The 20,004-nt window shown below is 38.7% G+C and overlaps 1 protein-coding gene across 13 annotated transcripts in view; it reads left to right on the top strand.

The window, feature by feature from the left end:
• Positions 1 to 20,004, top strand: part of CDKL5 (cyclin dependent kinase like 5) — a 135,784-nt gene that overhangs the window by 30,924 nt on the left and 84,856 nt on the right. For 9 of the 13 annotated variants that reach the window (XM_048066825.2, XM_066981255.1, XM_048066824.2 and 6 more), the window contains exons 2-3: positions 15,850 to 16,076; positions 16,576 to 16,610. In XM_048066825.2, coding sequence (XP_047922782.2) covers positions 16,013 to 16,076; positions 16,576 to 16,610 — 99 coding nt within the window. In that variant the 5' untranslated portion in view covers positions 15,850 to 16,012. Of the gene's footprint in view, positions 1 to 3,694; positions 3,771 to 4,769; positions 6,880 to 7,234; positions 13,099 to 13,161; positions 14,096 to 15,849; positions 16,077 to 16,575; positions 16,611 to 20,004 lie in introns of those variants that run through there. The other 4 variants (XM_048066823.2, XM_048066820.2, XM_048066822.2 and 1 more) reach the window with 4 other exon arrangements.

The raw sequence follows: 20,004 nt of genomic DNA, 5'->3' as shown, positions 1-20,004 counted from the left end.
ATGTCACACATGTTCTTGAAGACAAATTCTTCTTTACATTTTTTCTTTTATCTTCCATGGAACTATATACACTATATAATCTGTATATATTCCTAAATGTGTGTATGTGTGTGTGCATATGCATATATAAAAGACAAGTTGTGCGTTCCTGGGTGCTAATGCTTGGTTGATGTATCTAGAGCTTCTTAGATTTTTTAGCTCTGCTGTTTGACAACTTATGTGGTGTCAGGAGTTTACTACATGAAAGCTGATACTTGCAGCTTCAACTATAGGTGGTTAGGAAATTGGTGAGTGCTTCTACCATGAATTAAATTAGATGGTATAAAGATGACAATTTTCAATTAAGGTAGCATGTTTGGGTGTAGCTGGCTTACACACGCCAAATAACCTATGAGTGTTGAAAAGTATTCTGCTCCACATTACTCGTCAAAAGAAGTCAAGCCTTTGGCAAACATTGATTTCTTCCTTCCAGATGTAAAAAGTCTTAACTCGAGTCCTCTACCATTTTTCAGGCCAGGCTGGCCATTGCAGCTGAGCATTGTGGTTGTGTGTATGAGCACAGGTGCTTGTTTTACTCCTCATGAAGATGCTCCTTGCAAACTGATGGTTCTCTGGGGCAGTCTCTTTCTTGCATCTACACGAGCAGAGAACCAGAAAGATGCTCCTGGTTTGCTGTGGCGAAGATGTGCATTGCCATATTGCTGCAATGACAATTGTTGCTGATTGTGCCCTAGTGATGTGGTTGCATTATACAGCATCTCTGAAGGGGCTATAATCTTATAATATATAATCTTGTAGCCCCTTCAGAGATGCTGTATAAAACTCTACTGCTGTGATCTGCCGGCTGTCACGCATGGTGAGGATGGATGTGCTTCCCCATGCTACCTGTGGAGCACCTCAGTGGGGCAGAGGTGCCATGCTTGTGCCCGTGATGTCCAAAGGGCTACCTACACTAACGCTGAAGTAACTGAGTAACTGCCTTTACACAACAGTGCCTCAGTACTGCTTTGCTTTATAGGAAAAGAAACAAAAAAGAAACCAAAAAGTAAACAAACTGGCTCCCCACCTCACACCACCCAAAACCCGTGTTTCTATCTCGCATCTTAAAGGACTTGTTTGGGGAGATGTTAAGATTTAAACTGGTGAGGGGTTTGGAGCACAAGTCTTACGAGGAGCGGCTGAGGGAGCTGGGATTGTTTAGGCTGGAGAAGAGGAGGATCAGGGGAGACCTCATTGCACTCTGCAACTTCCTGAAGGGAGGTTGTGATGAGGAGGGGGTCGGTCTCTTCTCTCAGATAACTAATGATAGGACTCGAGGAAATGGCCCAAAGTTGCACCTGAGGAGATTTAGATTAGATATCAGGAAAAACTTTTTCTTTCAAAGAGTGATCAGGCACTGGAACAGCCTGCCCAGGGAGGTGGTGGAGTCACCGTCCCTCACGGTGTTCAAGAAGCACTTGGACGAGGTGCTACGAGATATGATTTAGTAGCTTAGTGGGTAGTGTTGGTGATAGGAGGACGGTTGGACTAGATGATCTTGTAGGTCCTCTCCAACTTTGTGTTTCTATGATTGTATGGCTCCCCTGAGCAAGGTTTCTGAAGGAGGTTTTCCACACTGCAGCAGATCTTTTTGATAAGGGGTCAGATCTCTGGTAGGGTGCCGGGACTGAGACCCCGGTGTCCAGGGAGAAAGGCGGTGGAGAGGACTGGAGCCTTGTGCTCCTCTGTCCTTCACTCTGAGGGTGACCTGGGCTGCCCCGGCCTTGCCCTCGCCTTCAGCCCGTGATGAGTGGTGTGAGGCCGTGGCTTTGCATGGTGGGCTTCCCCGAGGTGTCCTTACCGTGAGGAATAGTGTTGTTGCTAGGCAGATCAGTCTCTCGAGAGCAGCAGGTTTTCTGTAAGGTATTCTTCAGACCTTTAAATATCGTATCAGTGCTTGAGGGGGGGGAAATCTTTGTTTTAGGTTAGCATAAATCTACTGTCACACGCCTTACTTTTAACTAATTAGGTTTAGAAATGATCAGGCTTCATCTATTAAAAGCGTGTTTTCCTTTCCAAATTCCAGCTGATACGCTCTGTGTTCAAACAGTTTACATAAGCTAAGCTGGATAAATTTAAATCGGGTGAAGGACTACCAAAAGGACGCCAATTAAATTAGCTCTGGGTTTTTGTATGAATTACATTTGCCTAATGGGCACTTGACAGTTCTATTACTAAAATAAGTGTTGTGTTATGCGTATAATTTTTGTCTCAAATTCTTGAACTTTGAAAGTTGAAGAGTTTGCCACTCTAATTGGATGCTTGAGACAGAATTAAATACTATTTCTCTCCTGTTAAAAAATTGTTTTACTAAACATTCATTTCAGTATATTTGAGGAAGGAAACAATTTACAAACAGTTTGAGGAGAGCTTGCCTGTGTGTAGTGTGTCTGGAGAAGGGATTTCCCATGTCTTCTGCAGAACATAGGGATGCAAGCTGTATTTGATGGCATCATGCATTTAAAAAGTGATGAGCGAAAATGAGAAATCTTTCACTGATGCTCCTGAAATTAAGTATTGCAAGGTCCCACTGCTTCGGGTTTTGGGGTATAAATATTTGTCTTCCTAAGTATAAATATTTGTCTTCCTATAATGACATTTAACATTTCCTATTACTAATAAAACTATATACTGGACATGAATTAACATCCCCCTTTTTAGGAGAAGTCCATCAGCACTTCTTGCTGTAGACTTGCAATAGTTGCTTCTGTTTGCAGTATGAATATCTATCAGTCTTGGATTTGATAGATTCACTAACCTTTTTCTTGTGTGATGCATGTGTTAATGTATGCTAAGGGAGTCTTTCAGAGTGCCTGAAACGAGCCATGTTTCATGCTCTATTTCTAGTGGTACTTAGCTGCTGCTCGCTTATAGGCTGGGCTAGAAATAAGATCACTGCATTGTACCACCATTGGAGCTAAGAGTACAAAGATATTTTATTTATGCTCTCATTTGGCGAAGAAACAAGTCTCTAATAGCTGGGAAGCATGCTGATGGTTTTCTGTGTCCTCCCCCCCTCCCAGTTTAACTTCAAGAGCTAGAATGTGTTTCTGAAGGGACTGGAGATCTTGGGGTTGGAACAGATTCAAATACTGTAAGAAGTTCTAAGGGAAGAAGAAGACAGGAGAAGGCTTGCTTTTATATGAGTAAAGGAAAAGGGATGATACCTCCTCCTCACGCCCCCAGACAAGATGAGAGTGGTATTAGATTTTGCATCTGAAAAGTCAGTTTCTAATTGCAAATTAATTAAAACTTCAGGGTAACCTGCTTTCACATCTCAGGGCATTAATGGCAGACTTCATATTTTGAGAAATTGCCTTCTCTAGTGCTGGAGACACTTGACTTTTCTTTATGATTGTCTTCATTAAAATGAATGTTGTTCTCCAATATGCTGTACAGATTTTTTGCCTGCTACTTGGGTTCCAGTAGACAGTAGTGTACCACACACTTACATCAGCATTTGTTAAATGCTTGGTTCCTTCAGTCCAAAGTGTTGCTGTAATGTTGTTGCTTTATTTACAAGTGTTTTGTATGTACGCTTCTCAGGAGCATTTGTCTACATCACTCCTCCAGTCCTCAGCCTGTTGGGTTTTGTTTTTGTGTTTTTTTTTTTTTCCCTGTGTTGAAAAAGTATCACTTATTACTCTAATGATTTAGCCTTTTTTAGCAGATGTTCCAACCGTGGAGGAAGATGTCCATCAGAATTTTTCTTCATTCAGCTTCATTTCAGTGTAAGTTCAACTTGTGAACTTTTATTGAAAATAAGAAATAATGATCTTTTCCTTCCTTGGGCAAATTGGAATCTGCTTGAAAGGGCTAAAAAGGGAACAAGAAGTTTTGATTTGAGGAGGCCTAGATATTCGTTTCTAGAAGGTGGAGAGAATCTAGAAGGTGAAGTAATCCAATTTATTCATGTCAGTTTTCAATGAAGAAAATGAAGTTGATCATTTAGCTGAAGTTCTAAAGTTCTCAAGTTTTAATGAACATTTCTCTGTGTGTGTATATGTACAGATTAAAAACAAAAACCAGCAAACAATGATTTAACTTTGTATCTCTGTGCAGCTACTTATGGGCATGTATGTGAGGGGCTTTGGCCATTGATTTGCATGCAAACCAGTTATGAAATCTGACAGTCGTAATTCTAGGAACAAACAGGCCAAACTGTTGTTTTGTCAAGCTGAACTAAGCGTAATCGTGTTTTCAATCAAGAAAGTGCCCCGACATAAATATAAGGTGTTCTTGTAGAGGGGTGGGAGCTGGGGGGCTTTAAATGAGGGGCTAAAGGAAATGAAGCGGTAATGTATTTAGAATGGACCGTTGTTTGGACTAAAAGATCCATGATGGCGAGAGATGTTACATTATGTTTTCATAATTAATTTCTTGAATAAGTCTAATACATTGCACACTCCCCACAAGGAGAGCAGTGACAGTCTTCAAAAGTTAAACTGTAAATTAGTTGATCACTTTTATTCCCTCTTTTTTTCCTCTCTATGAATCAGTATATTGGACTATTTCATCCTCTTATTTGTGAATTAATTTGTGAATTAACTGTTAGTTTGCTTCCAGATAGAGTCATTTTAAGGTATTGTAAATTCTTCTGTGAGCAGGGTGAGTGAGTGACACTGATCGGGTAACACTTGAATAAAAATTTTGAAATTTTCTGAAGTATGAAAAATGTCTTTACTCTTTATACTTTACTGCAGACTGTCTTTCTGGAGGGGAAAAAACAGAAAAGAATAATATGTATCCATAAGGTGGGCAATAACAAATTTTATGTACAATCTACATTACAGGCAGCTCGTTAAATTTATTCTTGTAAAACAATAAGAAAGCATGCAGGGAATATAGCCTATTTTTTACTATTATTCAGTGCTAACAATGGAGGAGAGAGGGTGGCTTCTAAAGTTGGGTACTTAATGCAAATTCATTCTCTTGCATAAGCTGCAGAGCAATAGAACATAACACTGTCATTAAAACTGACTCATAGCGTTCAACAGAAGGTGTGTTTGAAGCTTTAAAAGTGCTGAGAGAATTACTGTAGTCTAGTAAATACCTTGCAGTGGAAAAAATACTTCAGCTACAGTATGTTGCAAAACACTTGTGCAAATTCTTGAGTGTATTTTGCCTTGGTAAAGAATCTGAGCACGTGAACAGAGAAATGGAGTTGTTCTAAACTACTAAGTGTTTTCAAAAAATGGAGGCGAATAGAGCATGAAACACATTTGACATCCATGTTTGAAATTCTAGCTCACATATGGAGGCACTTGCGTTGCTCGGTCATCTTTTAGTTCATTCGTGTGTATGGGGCTGTCTCTTAGACATGACACAAATACCTGTCTAGCAGTAGGTGTTCAGCTCTCTAAGTTGCTGTTTGATGGGGTTGGTTTGTTTGTTTAGAGATGCAAGTAGATGGGAATAGGAAATGAGCTTCTAGCACTGCAAGAAGCATAGATGTTAAACTTGCATTTCAATTGGGTTAGTATGTGGTCTTAGCCACAAAGTGGTACAATCCAAACAACATCACAGTTGCTTCTGACTTCAGGCTGAGTAAATATCACAGCCCCCATTCTACCTTGGGTAACACAGGAAACGGGAGATTGCTCTTCCACCATGAGACAGGGACAAAGAGAAATAGGAGATTGTGCCTGCCTCGCGTTGGAAGAGTAAAGAGAATGTTAGTTTTAAACATGCCGTGTGATTTTCTTCCACTGTCATCTTGCCCGTTGTTTTCCTCCTTGGTGGGCGGTGGTTTCCTGGGCTCTGTGCATTAGGTCAGCACTGTGATGCTCTGCGATTACTGCCTGTAATGAGATACCTCGATACGCTACCAGTCAGTTTTAGCTTCCTGATGACCAACGCTTAGGCCTGTGTTATAGCCATCATTATGTGTGGGGCTTTGTACAGCCTGCTGCTAACTTTAGGAAGGAAACAGCTGTCGCGTCTTTGAGATTTCAGCTGTGGATTTGGTGAGCCCTCTGCCAGGGAAGCTCCTAGCAGCTCCCCGCGCTGTGTCGGACTGAGCTTGGGAAGCTCTTCCTAATCCTCTGAAAGGCATGATTTGCCCTGTACTGTCTCCAGCCGCGATTTACTTAAGTTTCTTTGACTTGCCTTTCCTTTTACAGGAAATAAATAAGAGCAATTTTCTGGGAGCAGGCTTTTGTGTCCAAATCCCCCAAATGACTTCTGTATCTCCCTTAATGCTGTAAGACTATTTGTACAAGAACTAGGTACACTAGAAACATGAAAGTCAGTTATGCAAATAATGACTTTGGACGCTGCAAGTCTGCGTTTTCCTGTAAGCTAATCATGTAAATTTCATCTCATGATGAACTCGTTGCTCATGCCTGAAGCATCTTCTCCTTAGATTTTTGTTTTCCTCTTTTCTTTCATTCAAGAACTTCCCCATATGCCAGCCGTTCCTTGCCGTCTTCCGTGGCTCTCTGGAGTAGTTTTCCTTCCCTTCCTCCCTCACCCACCCTTCTTGCCCTTTGCCACAGGCATTATGTTCCCTCTTTTTTTCCCTCCCCCATAATTAAATGTAGAAGGCTCAAAGAGAAGTGCATCGAGGATGCAGATCAGCATTACAAGCTTTTTTTTTGTTTTGTTTCCTTTCCTTTGGTAGGCCTGCCAACATTGTTTACTGTTTAGATGAAGCTCCCTTTTCTCAAGACCTGTTTTTCAGGTCCTCTTTTGGGTCACTTGCATATCCAGACCTGCTTTTGCTATCGTGGAAATCTCCAGTGTAAGAAGCCATCAGCATGGCAGAGAGAAGTTCAGTTCGTGCCTGTGAAGCAGTCTGCTTGGGAGAAGGGCCGGGCACCTGCCGCTTCCTGACTGCATGTAAATATTTTTTCCATTGATGCTTAATCTTCTAATCTGAATGATTCTTCACTTCAGGTTATAGTGACTACCTTGTAAATAATAGTCTTTTCCTTCCTTTTTTTTTTTTTTTCTCAAGGGAGGTAGCTTATGACTCAATAAAAAGTTCCTGCACTTAGTTTAGAGACATTTTTGCCAGAATAATAGCTGCGGTTGTGGCATTCTTAGATTGGGCTTTTATTTTAAATACTAAACTTCTGACAGAAATACTCATTAAGTGAGTTAGTTGGATATATATATATATATATATATATATATATATATGTTTTGCCAGTATATATATATATGTTGGTGGGTGGGGGTAGAGAGCAAGTACAAGCAATGTTTGCGTTCAGAAAGCTTGTTTGAACGTTCATGCTTTTAATTATCAGGATAGTTAAAAGAATAAAAAGATACTTAAAGTCTTGGATAACATAATCTATTAAATGGAAATCAATGTGCTGAAGTTGAAAGTTTCAGAGAAGCTATTACATGATTTTATTTTTTAAGTCATTATGGAGGCTGGCATCAAAACAGTGTTGTTTATTAAGAAACTAAATAAATTACCACATCCTGTTTCTAGAGAGGAATCCAATTGCCTCCTAGTGTGTTTGAAGATTTTTCCTGAGTCATCTGGTGAGATTTCATTCACCTCAGGACTTGCATTTTCCCACAGCAGCTCTGCTCTGTACATCCAAAGAAGCAGCACAGTGGTAGGGTTTCAAAGATGGCATACTTATAACTTATTTCATAACAACACCCGGAGGCCTTCAGTGTAGCAAAAAAAGGTTTCCTTATCAGAGCGTAATATCTAATTAAAGACAGGATCTAAGAATTCATCCAAGAGTTGAAAGAAACAGGAGGGGAAAGGCAAACGTTTTAATGCAAAGATTTGTAATCAGATTTTCATAATAGGGGTTTTGGAGCCCTTTAAGTTTGAGAAATGAAGTAATAATCAGAATCTCATCTGTGCTAGTGTGGAATTAGAGGCAACAAGTTTAGAAATGGCAAATTATTTTCCCCTGTAGCTGAAGTACCCAGGAGGGATGTATGTGGAGAAGTATTCTGTAAATTTTAGTCGTTTTCTCAAATGCTCTTTTTAAAGGAGCAAACCTCTCCACTACTTCAAGCTCGCTTGCTGGGTTTGTGTTCAGCCTTGCTGTGATCCACCTGGGTAAACTGTGCAGGAGAGCAGACGGTCAACCTTTTACAATTATGTTACTGGCTCCTCAGTTCCCTTTTGTCTTTACTGAATGTAGTTCTTCCCCTATTTCCATCCATGTAGGAGAGCTGCCCCACGCACAGTAACCTACTCATCCAAGCATGTGTCCTCCAGCCTGGAGTTCACTTGCACCATCTCAATTTGAAGCACGAGGATGGCTCACTTTATTTTATTTTTATTAATTCATTTTATTGAACTTCTAGTTACAATCGCTCTAAGGTCTTAATGCAGCCTGAACCACTTTGGAAAGCAGTCTCTTGACTTGGGTTTCGCTTAATTGATTTACTCATCTGTGTACATTAAACAGGCTTTTTTTCAACTCAAAGGACAAAACTCACTTTTCTTTTAAAACTGTGGTCTATGTTCAGTTACTCTGATAATAGATGTCATAATAAAAATTCTCTAATGTTAAACACATTCAAATCTTTTCAGTATTAATTGTACTGTTACCTCTGAAATTGGCGAAGTCAGAGCAAATCTCTTGTAAGTAGCTACTAATTCAGTATGTTTGAAAGGCAACATCTTCAAATTCAGTGGGATTTCATACAGGGATGTTTCTGTAGGCTTTGGTTTGTTGTGTTTTTTCCTTTCTGAAACAACTTGTTTTGAGGTTGATCTAGTAAGAGATTTCTTCTAATTGAAAAAGCAAACAACCCAAACCAACAAGCAGTCGCTTTACAGTTTGCCCACTGTGCGGCTTAATCGTGCCTAAGGACTTTTCTGAAATGGAAGCTATAGTGAAAAGCCTTTGGGTTGTTTCTTTAAATATTTCGTGCTCATGTGCTTACATACTAATGTGACTTTAGTCACGAAATGACCTGTGTGTAGGTGTTAGGACAGTTAGGTATTGTATGGCTTCTCTTTGTTCTTTTATGGAAAACTTTTGATGGCATTCTTTGCAAGGTTAATTTTTGTAAAATATGGCTCAGTATTATTTAAATAAAATGCCTCTGACTTGCATGGAACAGAAATGATAAATGATTTTACAGTAATTAGAGCATAATTCTGTTTTTTAGCCTGTATAGTACTTTCTTATTAATTTAATATTAAACTTTTGGGGGCTTCCTCCATCTTTTTTTTTTCCTTCTATATTTTTGGTATATCCTTTAAAAGGAAAAAGTGATTTTTTTAGGGTTTTTCTTTTTACTTCAGATAGTGAACCAGTAATCTGTATTTAATGATATGTTTGAAAATTACAAGGAAGTGCAGTCATTGTGGTTATTTTGATCTGCATTAGAATACCCACAGAATTTAGTTTCAGCATTCATTTGGTATTTATAAGTATTTTACATTCACCTTTATTTTCCTGTTCTCTTCTGAGAAAACTCCATCCCAGCCAAAACCAGCACAGAGAGGAACATCTGATTTTCGGAATGGGAATGGGAATTATTTTTAGAACAATGAATACAAAACTGGGCTGCCAGAAGGGAGAAGCTGGTAAGATTAAAAGGATTTGCGTCTTGCGTTAGGAGACAGACTTTAAATCACCAGCATGCTTTCTGTGTAATGTCAGAAAGTTTTGGTGGCCAGTCCAGTGAGGAATGCAGTGGGGGCTTATTTTGAGTGGCCTGCTCTTCCACGTGCGTTGTTTTTGTCTGATGAATGAGTGACTGCTGCCACTGGAGAGGGGAGCCCAGCAGTGTGTTTTTTAACAGCAGGCTGCCAGAGAGCTGGGGCACGGTAGGACAGGGTGGAGGAGCTCGAGAGGCCCTTTCTTCCCCCCGATACGATATTGAACTCATACGCAGTCAGTTCTTCAGTGGAGCAACTGCCCAGTGCTTCTAACATCTTCCCTTACCGACGCTGCATTGTACTTTTCTTGGGCAGGAGATCCCTTTGCTCACGATTGTGTCTGAATGTGTTCAACTTTTTATTTCGTTTTGTGGTAACGGAGGAAGATTTTTATGCTCAACACTTCTTCTTCTAAGCGTGAACTTCAAACACAAATGTGGGAATAGAGTCACAAAGTGAGTCCTAATATGTAACTCTTTGAAAATTGTAGCTTTTTTGGTAATTATTACAGATGAAAAAGCTGTGCCAGTAATATTACTTTATAGCCTGGGGATTTAAAGTCCATGGCAGATCGTCAAAGATAATACGGAGCTGGATAGTAAGCAACATGACAAACGAGTGTAGGATATTGCTGGAGACTGGTGCTCTGAGAGGAGAGAAGGAAAGATTAAAATAAAACAACCAACTTCTAATGAGAACAGTGCAAACACTCTGCTAGACTATTAAAAAAAAAAAAGTTCTTCCGCAGGAACCTATTTCATAATATTTCATTATGAGATGAGACCTTTTATGTTAATAAATAAATAAATTCATTGCCCCCCTTTGCCTGGAAGTTGGACGCTTCCATTTGAAGCGAATGAGTAAGTGTCAGGCTCCTTGGGCCAGATGAAACTGCAGAGGCTTCAGATTTAAGAGCTTGCTGATGAGTGGTATCTCCTGAACACCGGTTGTTTTATTCAGAGCTGCTGCAGGTATGGTGAAGAATGCCCGGCATGCGTAAGGACAAGCATAAAGTGCGTAAGAAGCTGTCACACCCACAATAGACATATTTGTTGAGGCTCTTAAGAGAAGGGAAGAAGACTAAAATGGAAGCAAAATTGTCTTTCCTGTCCTTCTGTTATGACTCATGGGAGCTGCTTTTGTGCTCAATACTCTTACAATCTGCTTATTTGTCACCATGGTCTTAGAAGCATCCTGCTCAGCACCCACTCTTCTTGAGTTGGCCACAGCTGTTAGAGCAGCTCATAAATCCTGCGTTCTAACTCTCACAAGGGAATTCAGTTCATATATTCAGATGAGCTGAACTTGGTTTTGAATCTGTACTTGCATGCACAAGGAATAGCACTCAGAACACAATAAAACAATCTTATTTGGTATCCTGGTCTCCAACCTCATTTTTCTTTTAGGGATTTATCCAAACTGTTATCTCTAACAGTTTGGAGCTGGTTCAACACTTTTCCTAGTGTGGTGCTTGCTTTGGGATGATAGCTATGTTCAGGTTCTTTTTATTTTTTGATTTTTTTTCACCAGTCTCCTGCCATGGAGGTGAAGTGTTTGCTTTTTCAGCCAGTGATGTGAAGATGACATCCCTTGATGTGTAACACATCCAGATGAGTTGGCAGTTTTCTCTGTATCAACAGCTATTTAAAAACATCGCCACCAACAACAGAGAAGTCAAGTTCTAATGATGATGTTAGCAATGTTAATAAAAGCTTGCTGGAGCGGAACTTTAAAAACCTCTGAGCTGGTGCAAGCAACTTTGGTGTTTTGCTTTTACATAATTTGTTCAACTTGACAGTTGTCTTAATTTTGTATTTATTTTTGCCAGCTGTGCTTAATTTTTTTTTTACAAGCAGAGGAGGCTGGATTGAAGCTTAGAGCATTAAAAATGGCAAACTTGTTTAATTACAGGATCTCGTTGCTTTTAATCTTCAGCTTTTTATTTTTTAAACTTTCACATTGTATTTTTTGTTTCCATATTATGAAATCTCATGGCTCTTCCTCCTGTACCTTGTCCTATTAGATCTATTGTATCTTCATGAAATGGAAAAGTGGTAGCCTTTTTCTTCCAAATGGGGGAGTTAGACTAGCAACACTGCACTAACAGTATGCCCCTATTTCTTTCTCTCTCCATTTTTGAAATCAGAATATGACTACCAGCTTCCTACTTAAAACTGTTCAAATGCTGAATTTATTCTTTGTAATTTGTAGCAGATGTCAGTACTCCTGACACATTCTTCTGGATCAATAAATTCAGAAAAGTTTCCCCATCTATTTTCATATCATGTACATGGAATATTCTGCTATTAACACCTTGATAAGGTGCTTGTAACTTAAATTATGCTTTTCGTGGAAAATCCTGAGAAATAAAACTACACATATAATGGGGAGGAGAAGGAAGAGCTGGCGTTAGCAATGATACATCATGACTAATAGAGGCAGGTAATGCTTCCTTTCATGTGTGCACCTTGTCTGACAGAAGACATGCCAGGGTCTGGATGAATGTGTAACCATCAGAGACAGATACTTACATGGTGTAAGTTGTTTTACAATGGTTTGACCCCCCTGTTTTGCTAGTGAACAGATGAAAATGTTCCTAGAAACATTTGCTCTCTAGAAAGTCTCAGCTCTATCTTCTCAGTGGGTAAAAATAATGGGTAAAAAAATTTAGTTTTTTGTTTTAGGAAAGCAAGAAAGGTGTGTGCTTACTGGCAAGAAGCTTGTTTAAAAGCTAGTGGATGGCTTTGAACTCGATTAGAAGTGTGCAACTGACTTGAGCTTGGTGAGAGTTGCACTCTTTCTGTCTAGATACAGGAAATCGAGAACATTTTAGAATCTAAACATATATATCTTGAAAATAGCTTTATTTATCACAGATTTTGTGAAGACAGTTGTCTACCTTAGCTGTTTTTGTAAATCTCAGTAACCATCTCGGATTACTAAGATGTTTGAAATGTTTTTTTTCTTCTAGCTACTGATGATTATGAAATAAAGAATAATATCTTTATTTAGAACTGAAGCCCTGAGGTGGATGGTTAAATGGGATATTTTTGGGTGATTCTCTGGAGTTCTTAATGGTAATGAAGAGAAAGTGTATTGGGGAGGAGCTAGTTTTTTTTCCATGGCTTTAATTTAAATCTGCGTTATGTAAAACTAGTTGGTGCTTATTCATTTCATGGTGTTTCATTTTGCTGACTTGGCTGTAGGTTTTGTAGAATGCCGTGATAGCACTGAGACCATCTTGGAGACGTTTTGGTGTAGTTCAGGAGTCGGTGGTGTGCTGTGAATCAGGTCGCCTCAGGAAGGGGTGCAAGGAGAATGAGCTCTGCTTCTCCAGCGCTGGAGAGAGGAAGAACAGCCTCGTTTCTTGGGCTGTGAGGCTTGTAATGTAGCCAGCAGGAGACTTCCTAAAACAGACCTGTGCGCTGCTCTGTGCGAAGAATGAAGCTGTGGTTGCGATTAATAAGGTTTTCCTTGCTATTTCCAGTGTTCAGCTGCTTGAAAGAATCCAGTCTGTTTTCACTAAGCTACAGAATGAAGTGACTCTTGCTGTGGAAAAAAAAAAAAATTGAAATTACTATTCTGGTTAAAAGTTAATTTCTATTTTTTTATTTTTGTGAGAGTAACTAATAATAAGACTCCTGGCAAGGTTCATGGAGTTTGGGTTCATATTACCAGATTCCCTGCAATAGTGAGGTTTTTTTTTTTTAAAAAAAGTCTTAACAAGGCCAGTGCCTTTCAGAAAGCAGAATGATCCCAGAAAGTTCGATGGGTACTGTCATGGAGCAAGTATTTTTAGCAGCAGGCAGAGGCTGAAATATTCATAGCGATTATTTTTGGTCTTTCAGGAGCTTTTGGTGGCAAAGATCTCAACCAAGCGTACACCTCCTGTTGTGAGGTAGCTGGGGTTGTTCCTCTGAGAGAAAATGAGGGGAGCGTTACGGGTCTTCTCTGGCCTGGTTATGGGACAAAGCCGAGCTTCATGTATGTGATACACAAATAAGGCCTGCTTTCCATGCCTCTCAATTACACTTAATAACACTTGAGCAGTGGAGTAGGAAGGGATGAGATGGGCCCAGCCAGCCTGGATTCACCGCTGTTGTGGGAGGGGATGAGTTTGAGCTAGCGCGTGGCTTGAGCTGTGACACCGAGCCGGGGCACAAAGTACCTGGCTGTGGATCCTGGCTGCTGCCATGTGCCATTTCGCTTCTCTTCATTAGCGGCCCTGCTCACTTCAGGATGAGCTTTCCACAAAGTGCTCTCAGCAGGGGAATGCATGGTGGTGAGACTGGGAGTAGTGCAGAAGAGGCAGGCCGCTCAAGTGGGGTTTTCTTTTGGGAGTTCCCCAGTACGGGCATTTGTATCAGCTGTCCCTCGTGGTGCTGTTCGGGTGGAATCTGAGAAACCGGTTTGTGTGCTTCCTTGGGACGGTCAAAGCGCATCACTGCTGGTGTGTGGACATTGGTAAGTGCATTGACAGACTCTTACCTTTCAGGAGTGGTAGGAATGCGGCCCTAAATGACATGCATCCAGGAACAACGGTGTAAGGAGCAAGCTGCCTTCCTGCCGCTCCAAATTCCCCCTGAAAGAAAAGGGAAACCGTGTGACTGGAAGAGGAATTAGTGGCAGGAGAGGGAGGCACACAGCACTAAATTGCGGAGTGAAAGGGTAGCTGCTCGCTAATCTAGCCTTTATTCCCAATAAAAATACCAAAAAGATCCATACTGAAGACACTTGAAGAAATCTTCTTATATAAATAAATGTGGGTCGCTAGTTAGAGGCTTAGGTAGTTTAAAGTCATTTATGAGAATTTCAGAAATTAGGAATGTGGGAAGAGGAACCTGCATCGAAAGAGAAGAGGGTATTTTATAAACCAGGCAAGTTTAGAAAAAAAAATGATTAAAACAGTAAATTAATCTCTGAAATAATCCATTGAGGACTGGGTAACTCTTACAAACAACCAGCCATCCCTTCTGATTTAGAAGTCATTGCTTTATTTACAAAGTTTGTTTCCAAAATACTGGGTTGGTTAGCTCTGAAGTTGCTTTTGAAATAGTAACAACAACAACAAAATACCTTCCTTTGTCTTACTGGGGCAAGACAAATCATTTATTTCTTTCAACTCTTGCATTGTCCTTTTTTATTATACTTGACTGGGTCAACACAAGGCTTTTGGCCAGCACCCACAGCTTACTGAAATATAACAATGAGACTTTCTCTTCTTGTAAGCCAAACCCAATGTCATTAGCCCGTGCTTGCTCATTACGCATAAGTTAATTAGGTAAATTCACTTCTATCCTGCTATCTTGTTCCTTATGAGTAGTCCTGTTCTCAGATCACTGAAGTGTAGAAATCCCATATTTCCATTTCACAGTGAAACTATTAGCTTTTTTTTCCCCCCTATTTTAGAACATGGGATGTATGCCTTAAGATTAGGGGCAAAAAAGCAGTTTGAATCAGCGAAACCAAACCTAGATGTTTCATTTATTAGACTTCTAAGATTATACAGGGGATATGATAGGACTCTAAAATGAAGAGACAGAAAATACTTTGTTGATTTCCCTGTATGTAGTTGCTTGATCTAACATCTGGCTCCTTACATGTTTGAAAAACACTGGGGTGAGGGAGGGAATCTGTGGAAAAAATTATTTGCTCTTTATTACACCTCCATTAAATAAGTCGATAGAGGAAATAATTTTCTAAAACTGATTGCTAGTCAGTCTAACAAATAATTTCCTTGAATTTTTTTAAGCAATCAAAGGAAATAATAGCAGGATGCTTCCCGTTGTTTAGTGTCCTTTGTGCCTTATCCTTTTTGCTATTACAGAGGACAAATAATAAAGTGATTAAAACCAACTTGTTTTTGTACCTATCTGTCAATGTAAAATGAAGTGAGAACATAAGTAATTAATAGTGTATTTTTTGTTCATTGAGGTAGTTCCTATCAACATTTTGGCATGCTTCTGTCTTGTAGAAACAAATTTTATGTAAGTTATTATTTTAATAGTCATAGTATGGGATTACAAAGCTAGCTGTTCTCAGCGTGTATCATGGATTGAATGTGTAAGTTCTATTGACTGTCAAAAGTGGAAGTAAATTATCTGCTACCATTAATGTTGGACAATATTGTTTTGATATATATATAAATCACTGCTATATTTTACTGAAATAAAACAAGGTACTTAGTATACTATTTCCTCCTTTTTTTCCCCCCCCAGGAAGCTACTGACTGCCTAGAAATTAGGAAAGCGCGTAAGAAGTCCAGTTGATCAAGGTGGATTTTTTTCCAAGAGTCTTTTCACAATTGCCTTTTGCAAGATATTTGGACGCTCCCCATTGTGCCATGTTTTGTGGCTCTTACTGTAAGAAGAATTTGTCTTGATGAAGATTCCTAACATTGGTAATGTGATGAATAAATTTGAGATCCTTGGGGTTGTAGGTGAAGGTAAGTAGTATCTTTACAAAAATTCTAATTTGTTTTTTTTACTGAGATAGGATTTAGTCCTTTTAATGGTAAGAAGTTTTCATTTGCAAAATATTACTTTTTTGCAAATCTTAAGAAATATCAGTTTATTCTATACAGCTCCTTCTAATTTCCATCTCAGATTGAAGGAAAAGTTTGGAAGATGGAAAAAAAAAGGGGGGGAAGAAATGGGACAGTTTTGTTTAAGTTTATTGCATTAATCTCTTAAATGATACTGGATAGATGCAAATTATCCAACTTCTCTTAGTATATTTAAAAAATAATTTCAGTGTTTTAAAACCCATTTACTTTGAAGACTTTTTAATTTTCAGTGCACAAAAATTTGGTAAGGTGCAAGTTTAGGATGATACTGGGAACAGTATTATTTTTGCAGCCTAGAGATGACTGAAGACTTGTATCTTGTTGCTTTTTTCTGATTTGAGATGATTTTCTAATTTGATTCCTATTTTCTTTGTTTCAGGAGCCTATGGCGTTGTACTTAAATGCAGACACAAGGTAAGTAAATTGCTTTAAATCAGAGATAAATGTTGGTGTTTGGGTGAAACAGTGACTTCTCATGAGAACTGAGGTGTTGCTCTGTATTAGATATGTTGCAGCTGGGCAGGACTTTTGCAGTCAGTTACTCAGATTTTTAATTGCAGTACTGTCAGAGGAAACAGCTATATATAGTACCAAAACCCATTTTTTAGCATTTAATATTTGCCTGAAATCTGTGAAGTATCAGTAATGTTTCGCTAATCCCAACTAAGAAAGTTTTCTTAAAAATAAAATTGGAGTGCAGTTTACTCTGTCTCAATTTGAATATTGAATTAATTTTCCAATACTGCCATGTGAGCATGCACTCCTCTTAGGGAGGAGGGGGATCCACATGGCATTTCCACAGCTGTTGCTGGACAATTAAAATGCAGTAAGAAAGCACTGACTTCTATGCTTGTTGAATTCAATCTGGAAGAAAATGAAGTGGGTTTTTTTGCTTGTTTGATTTAAAGGAGGGGGTAGGGTGGAACCTTTTTCAGACAAAAGGGAATTCTGGCAAATTATCTATGCTATCATAACTGTTGTGTAAGTTGGATATATCTGTACTTCCTGCTCATCAGCAAGGAACTAGTTTGCTGTCTTTGGAACTGTCGTGTAGTCATAATAAAATACCTTTTACTTCCCTAAAGCAAAACATTCCAGAATCATAGAATGATTCATTTGTAACGACCCAAGAATACATAAAAGGCTTTTTTTAATGTAGTTTGTACCTTGTTCTAGAAAACGTTAACACTGCAGCGGACCTACATTCCTGCAGTGGCTTTTATCACGTAAACAAGTCCTTTTACACAGGAAATGTAGTTATATTTGGAGTGGCTTACATTGTTGTATTGAGAATTCAGAGCTGGGGCCCTGCTATGCAACAAGGTTTACCTACACTTTTAGAACAATTTTTAGAAAGTATTTTTTTTAAAACTTCTGAGATTTTTAGAATACCACATGGTAAGATAATCATCTCTTATCTTCAGTAAAATCAAGGTAGAGCTTTGTGGTTACATTCTTACCTAGTGTATATTAACAGTGGCAATAAAAAAATAAAAAAAATACCTGATTAAAAAGGGTGGTAAACATTATTCTGACTTTTGGATGTGGATACCTTGTAGTATGCCAGGTGACCAGAGAGGAATGGTTTTCCTTTAGCAGTGGGAGGTGCTTCTTCATACAGTCAGTGAAAAGACGCTGAATTTCATCGAAGGATCTCATTTTTCGGATAGTTGTTGCACCATTTTTTCTGCAACTTCAAACTTAATTGAAACAACACTGAGGTTCTAAAACAGACTGGTATTTCTTAAAATTTCTAGCAAGTGTGTTTGCTAAGGATTTCCAATATTTTAAGCTCACTGAATTATGATTTTCACTTACTTAAGTCAAGTTCCCCTCCAGTCTCTAAAAGCAGATGAGTCTACGGGCTATCTGTTTTACTGAAAAAGAATATCAGAAAATTAAACTTGGATATATATCTCTTTCCCCGGACTTCCTCTGGCTGCTTGTCGTCTTAACTTTTTGCTTTTATACCTTTGCAAATATTGAGAAGGACTTGTCCTGAGCTATTTTGCAAGGTACAGCACAAATACAAGTTCTGCTTGCTGCATTAAGAAGAATTGCTCGCATATAAAAGAAGAAAAACGTATTGCAAGATGATGTATGTAATTGTTCTCCTTGATCAAGAACTGTTTTCATATACAAGTAGGAAAGTTATATTAAAAAATACATAAGCATTCACTTTTGTGTGCAGCCTTAACAGAATTACCTGCAAATGCAAGGGTATGTTTTGTTTTATTTTTACTGTTTGGCTGCTGATTGACTTTGCTTAAAAATACTGTTCTTTTTTAAGTGGTTCTTCCCTGATATCTGTCTGCAGGTAGCACAGTTAATTTTGAGTGTGTTACATAGCCTTTTCAGTGCCACATAAGAAACCCACACTGGAACATCATCTAGTTTTTGTGCTTTCTGGATTTCTTTTTTATTTTTTTAAGCTGTACTGTGTATATGAGGCCATCCTTGGTCATGTTCCCTCAGCATACACTGCTTTTCTTTCTGTACCAAACTAACAATCATATTTAAGAATTTGAATGCTGAAGTATTTATATTCATCTTTTACAAACAGTGGTAATATGCAAGAAGCAGATTCTCAGCGACTTGAAGTCAACTCATTTGCATTGTATTGGTGAGAGGGTAACATTTGCATGAAATGAGGAGCTGGTCTTTAATTGCATCAATTTTGCAACATAATACAGTAGTGCTTCAATAAGTATGTAGCTTTTTGTACCAGTACATTTCAGTGGCATTAATAAATGGATATAAGGTGGAGGGAATGGACTAAGGAACAAATACCTTGTCGTCATTATATGACTTTTTCCTTGATAAAGGAACGTTATCAGGAAAGCTAGAGTAGCTCCTCTAGAACTGACTATGTTTACATTATTATATAGCATATTTTTATTACAAATTCTTGATTGCTACTTGTGCGTAGTGGTTATTTATCTATTTTTTTCTGACATGAAGCTAATACAAATAATGCTAATGCTAGGATAAAGCAGATCTGATGTTCCGAGAAGCTCTTTTATGAGAAGACATTTCATAAAGAAATACACTGAAATATATTTGAAAACGCTGGAAATGCATTTTATTTTTACAAAAAAATAGTAAAATAGTCTGTCTTGGCTAATTTACTGTATATCATCTGTCTTTTCTGAAAAGAAAAGCAATTTGAACAGTTCAGCAGTGTCAGAGATCATGGCTAAGGAAAAGAGTCTTTGTTCATGTTTAAGTTTGGTTGGTATTTGTCCTTTAAATAAAACCACCATCCCCTTTTCACTATACGATGTAAACTTGCAGCTTCATGTGGGGTTGTCCTTAATAACACTCCGCCTACCCCAATAATCCTTACTAGGGACTTAAGCACAAGCATTAGGAGAAGTCTGACATCAGTATAAGGAGCTAATAGAAAAACGCTCTGGCTTAAAATCAGTAAAATGATGGGATGGTGCTGTAGGAAAGCTATAGGGTATCCAAAGATGAACACGCTAAGAAATGAAGCTGAGGGGGAGGGAAGCTAGCTTAGATGTGGTTGTGAAAGGGGAATGTATAAATACACCAGGAGATAATAAACTGTGTGTGTAGGAGAGAAAGTTGAAAATTGTAGCTGTAAGTAGCAGGAGTTTGTAGAAATGGGGTTAATACATCCTTGGACAACTGAGAAGAGTAGATGGATATGGTGTCCAGATAGACAAGGTGATAACATTGGCCTTCATTAGTGAGACATTTTGCCATGGGGTAAGGCTGGAGAGGAAGGAGGATTCAAACTTCTGTGGTCAATTCATAGATATTAATATGGTGTGTTTAGTTTGCA

This window comes from Anser cygnoides, chromosome 1 (genome assembly GCF_040182565.1).
Source record: "Anser cygnoides isolate HZ-2024a breed goose chromosome 1, Taihu_goose_T2T_genome, whole genome shotgun sequence".
Taxonomy (NCBI): Eukaryota; Metazoa; Chordata; class Aves; order Anseriformes; family Anatidae; genus Anser; species Anser cygnoides.
This window is presented reverse-complemented; position numbering and strand designations above follow the sequence as displayed.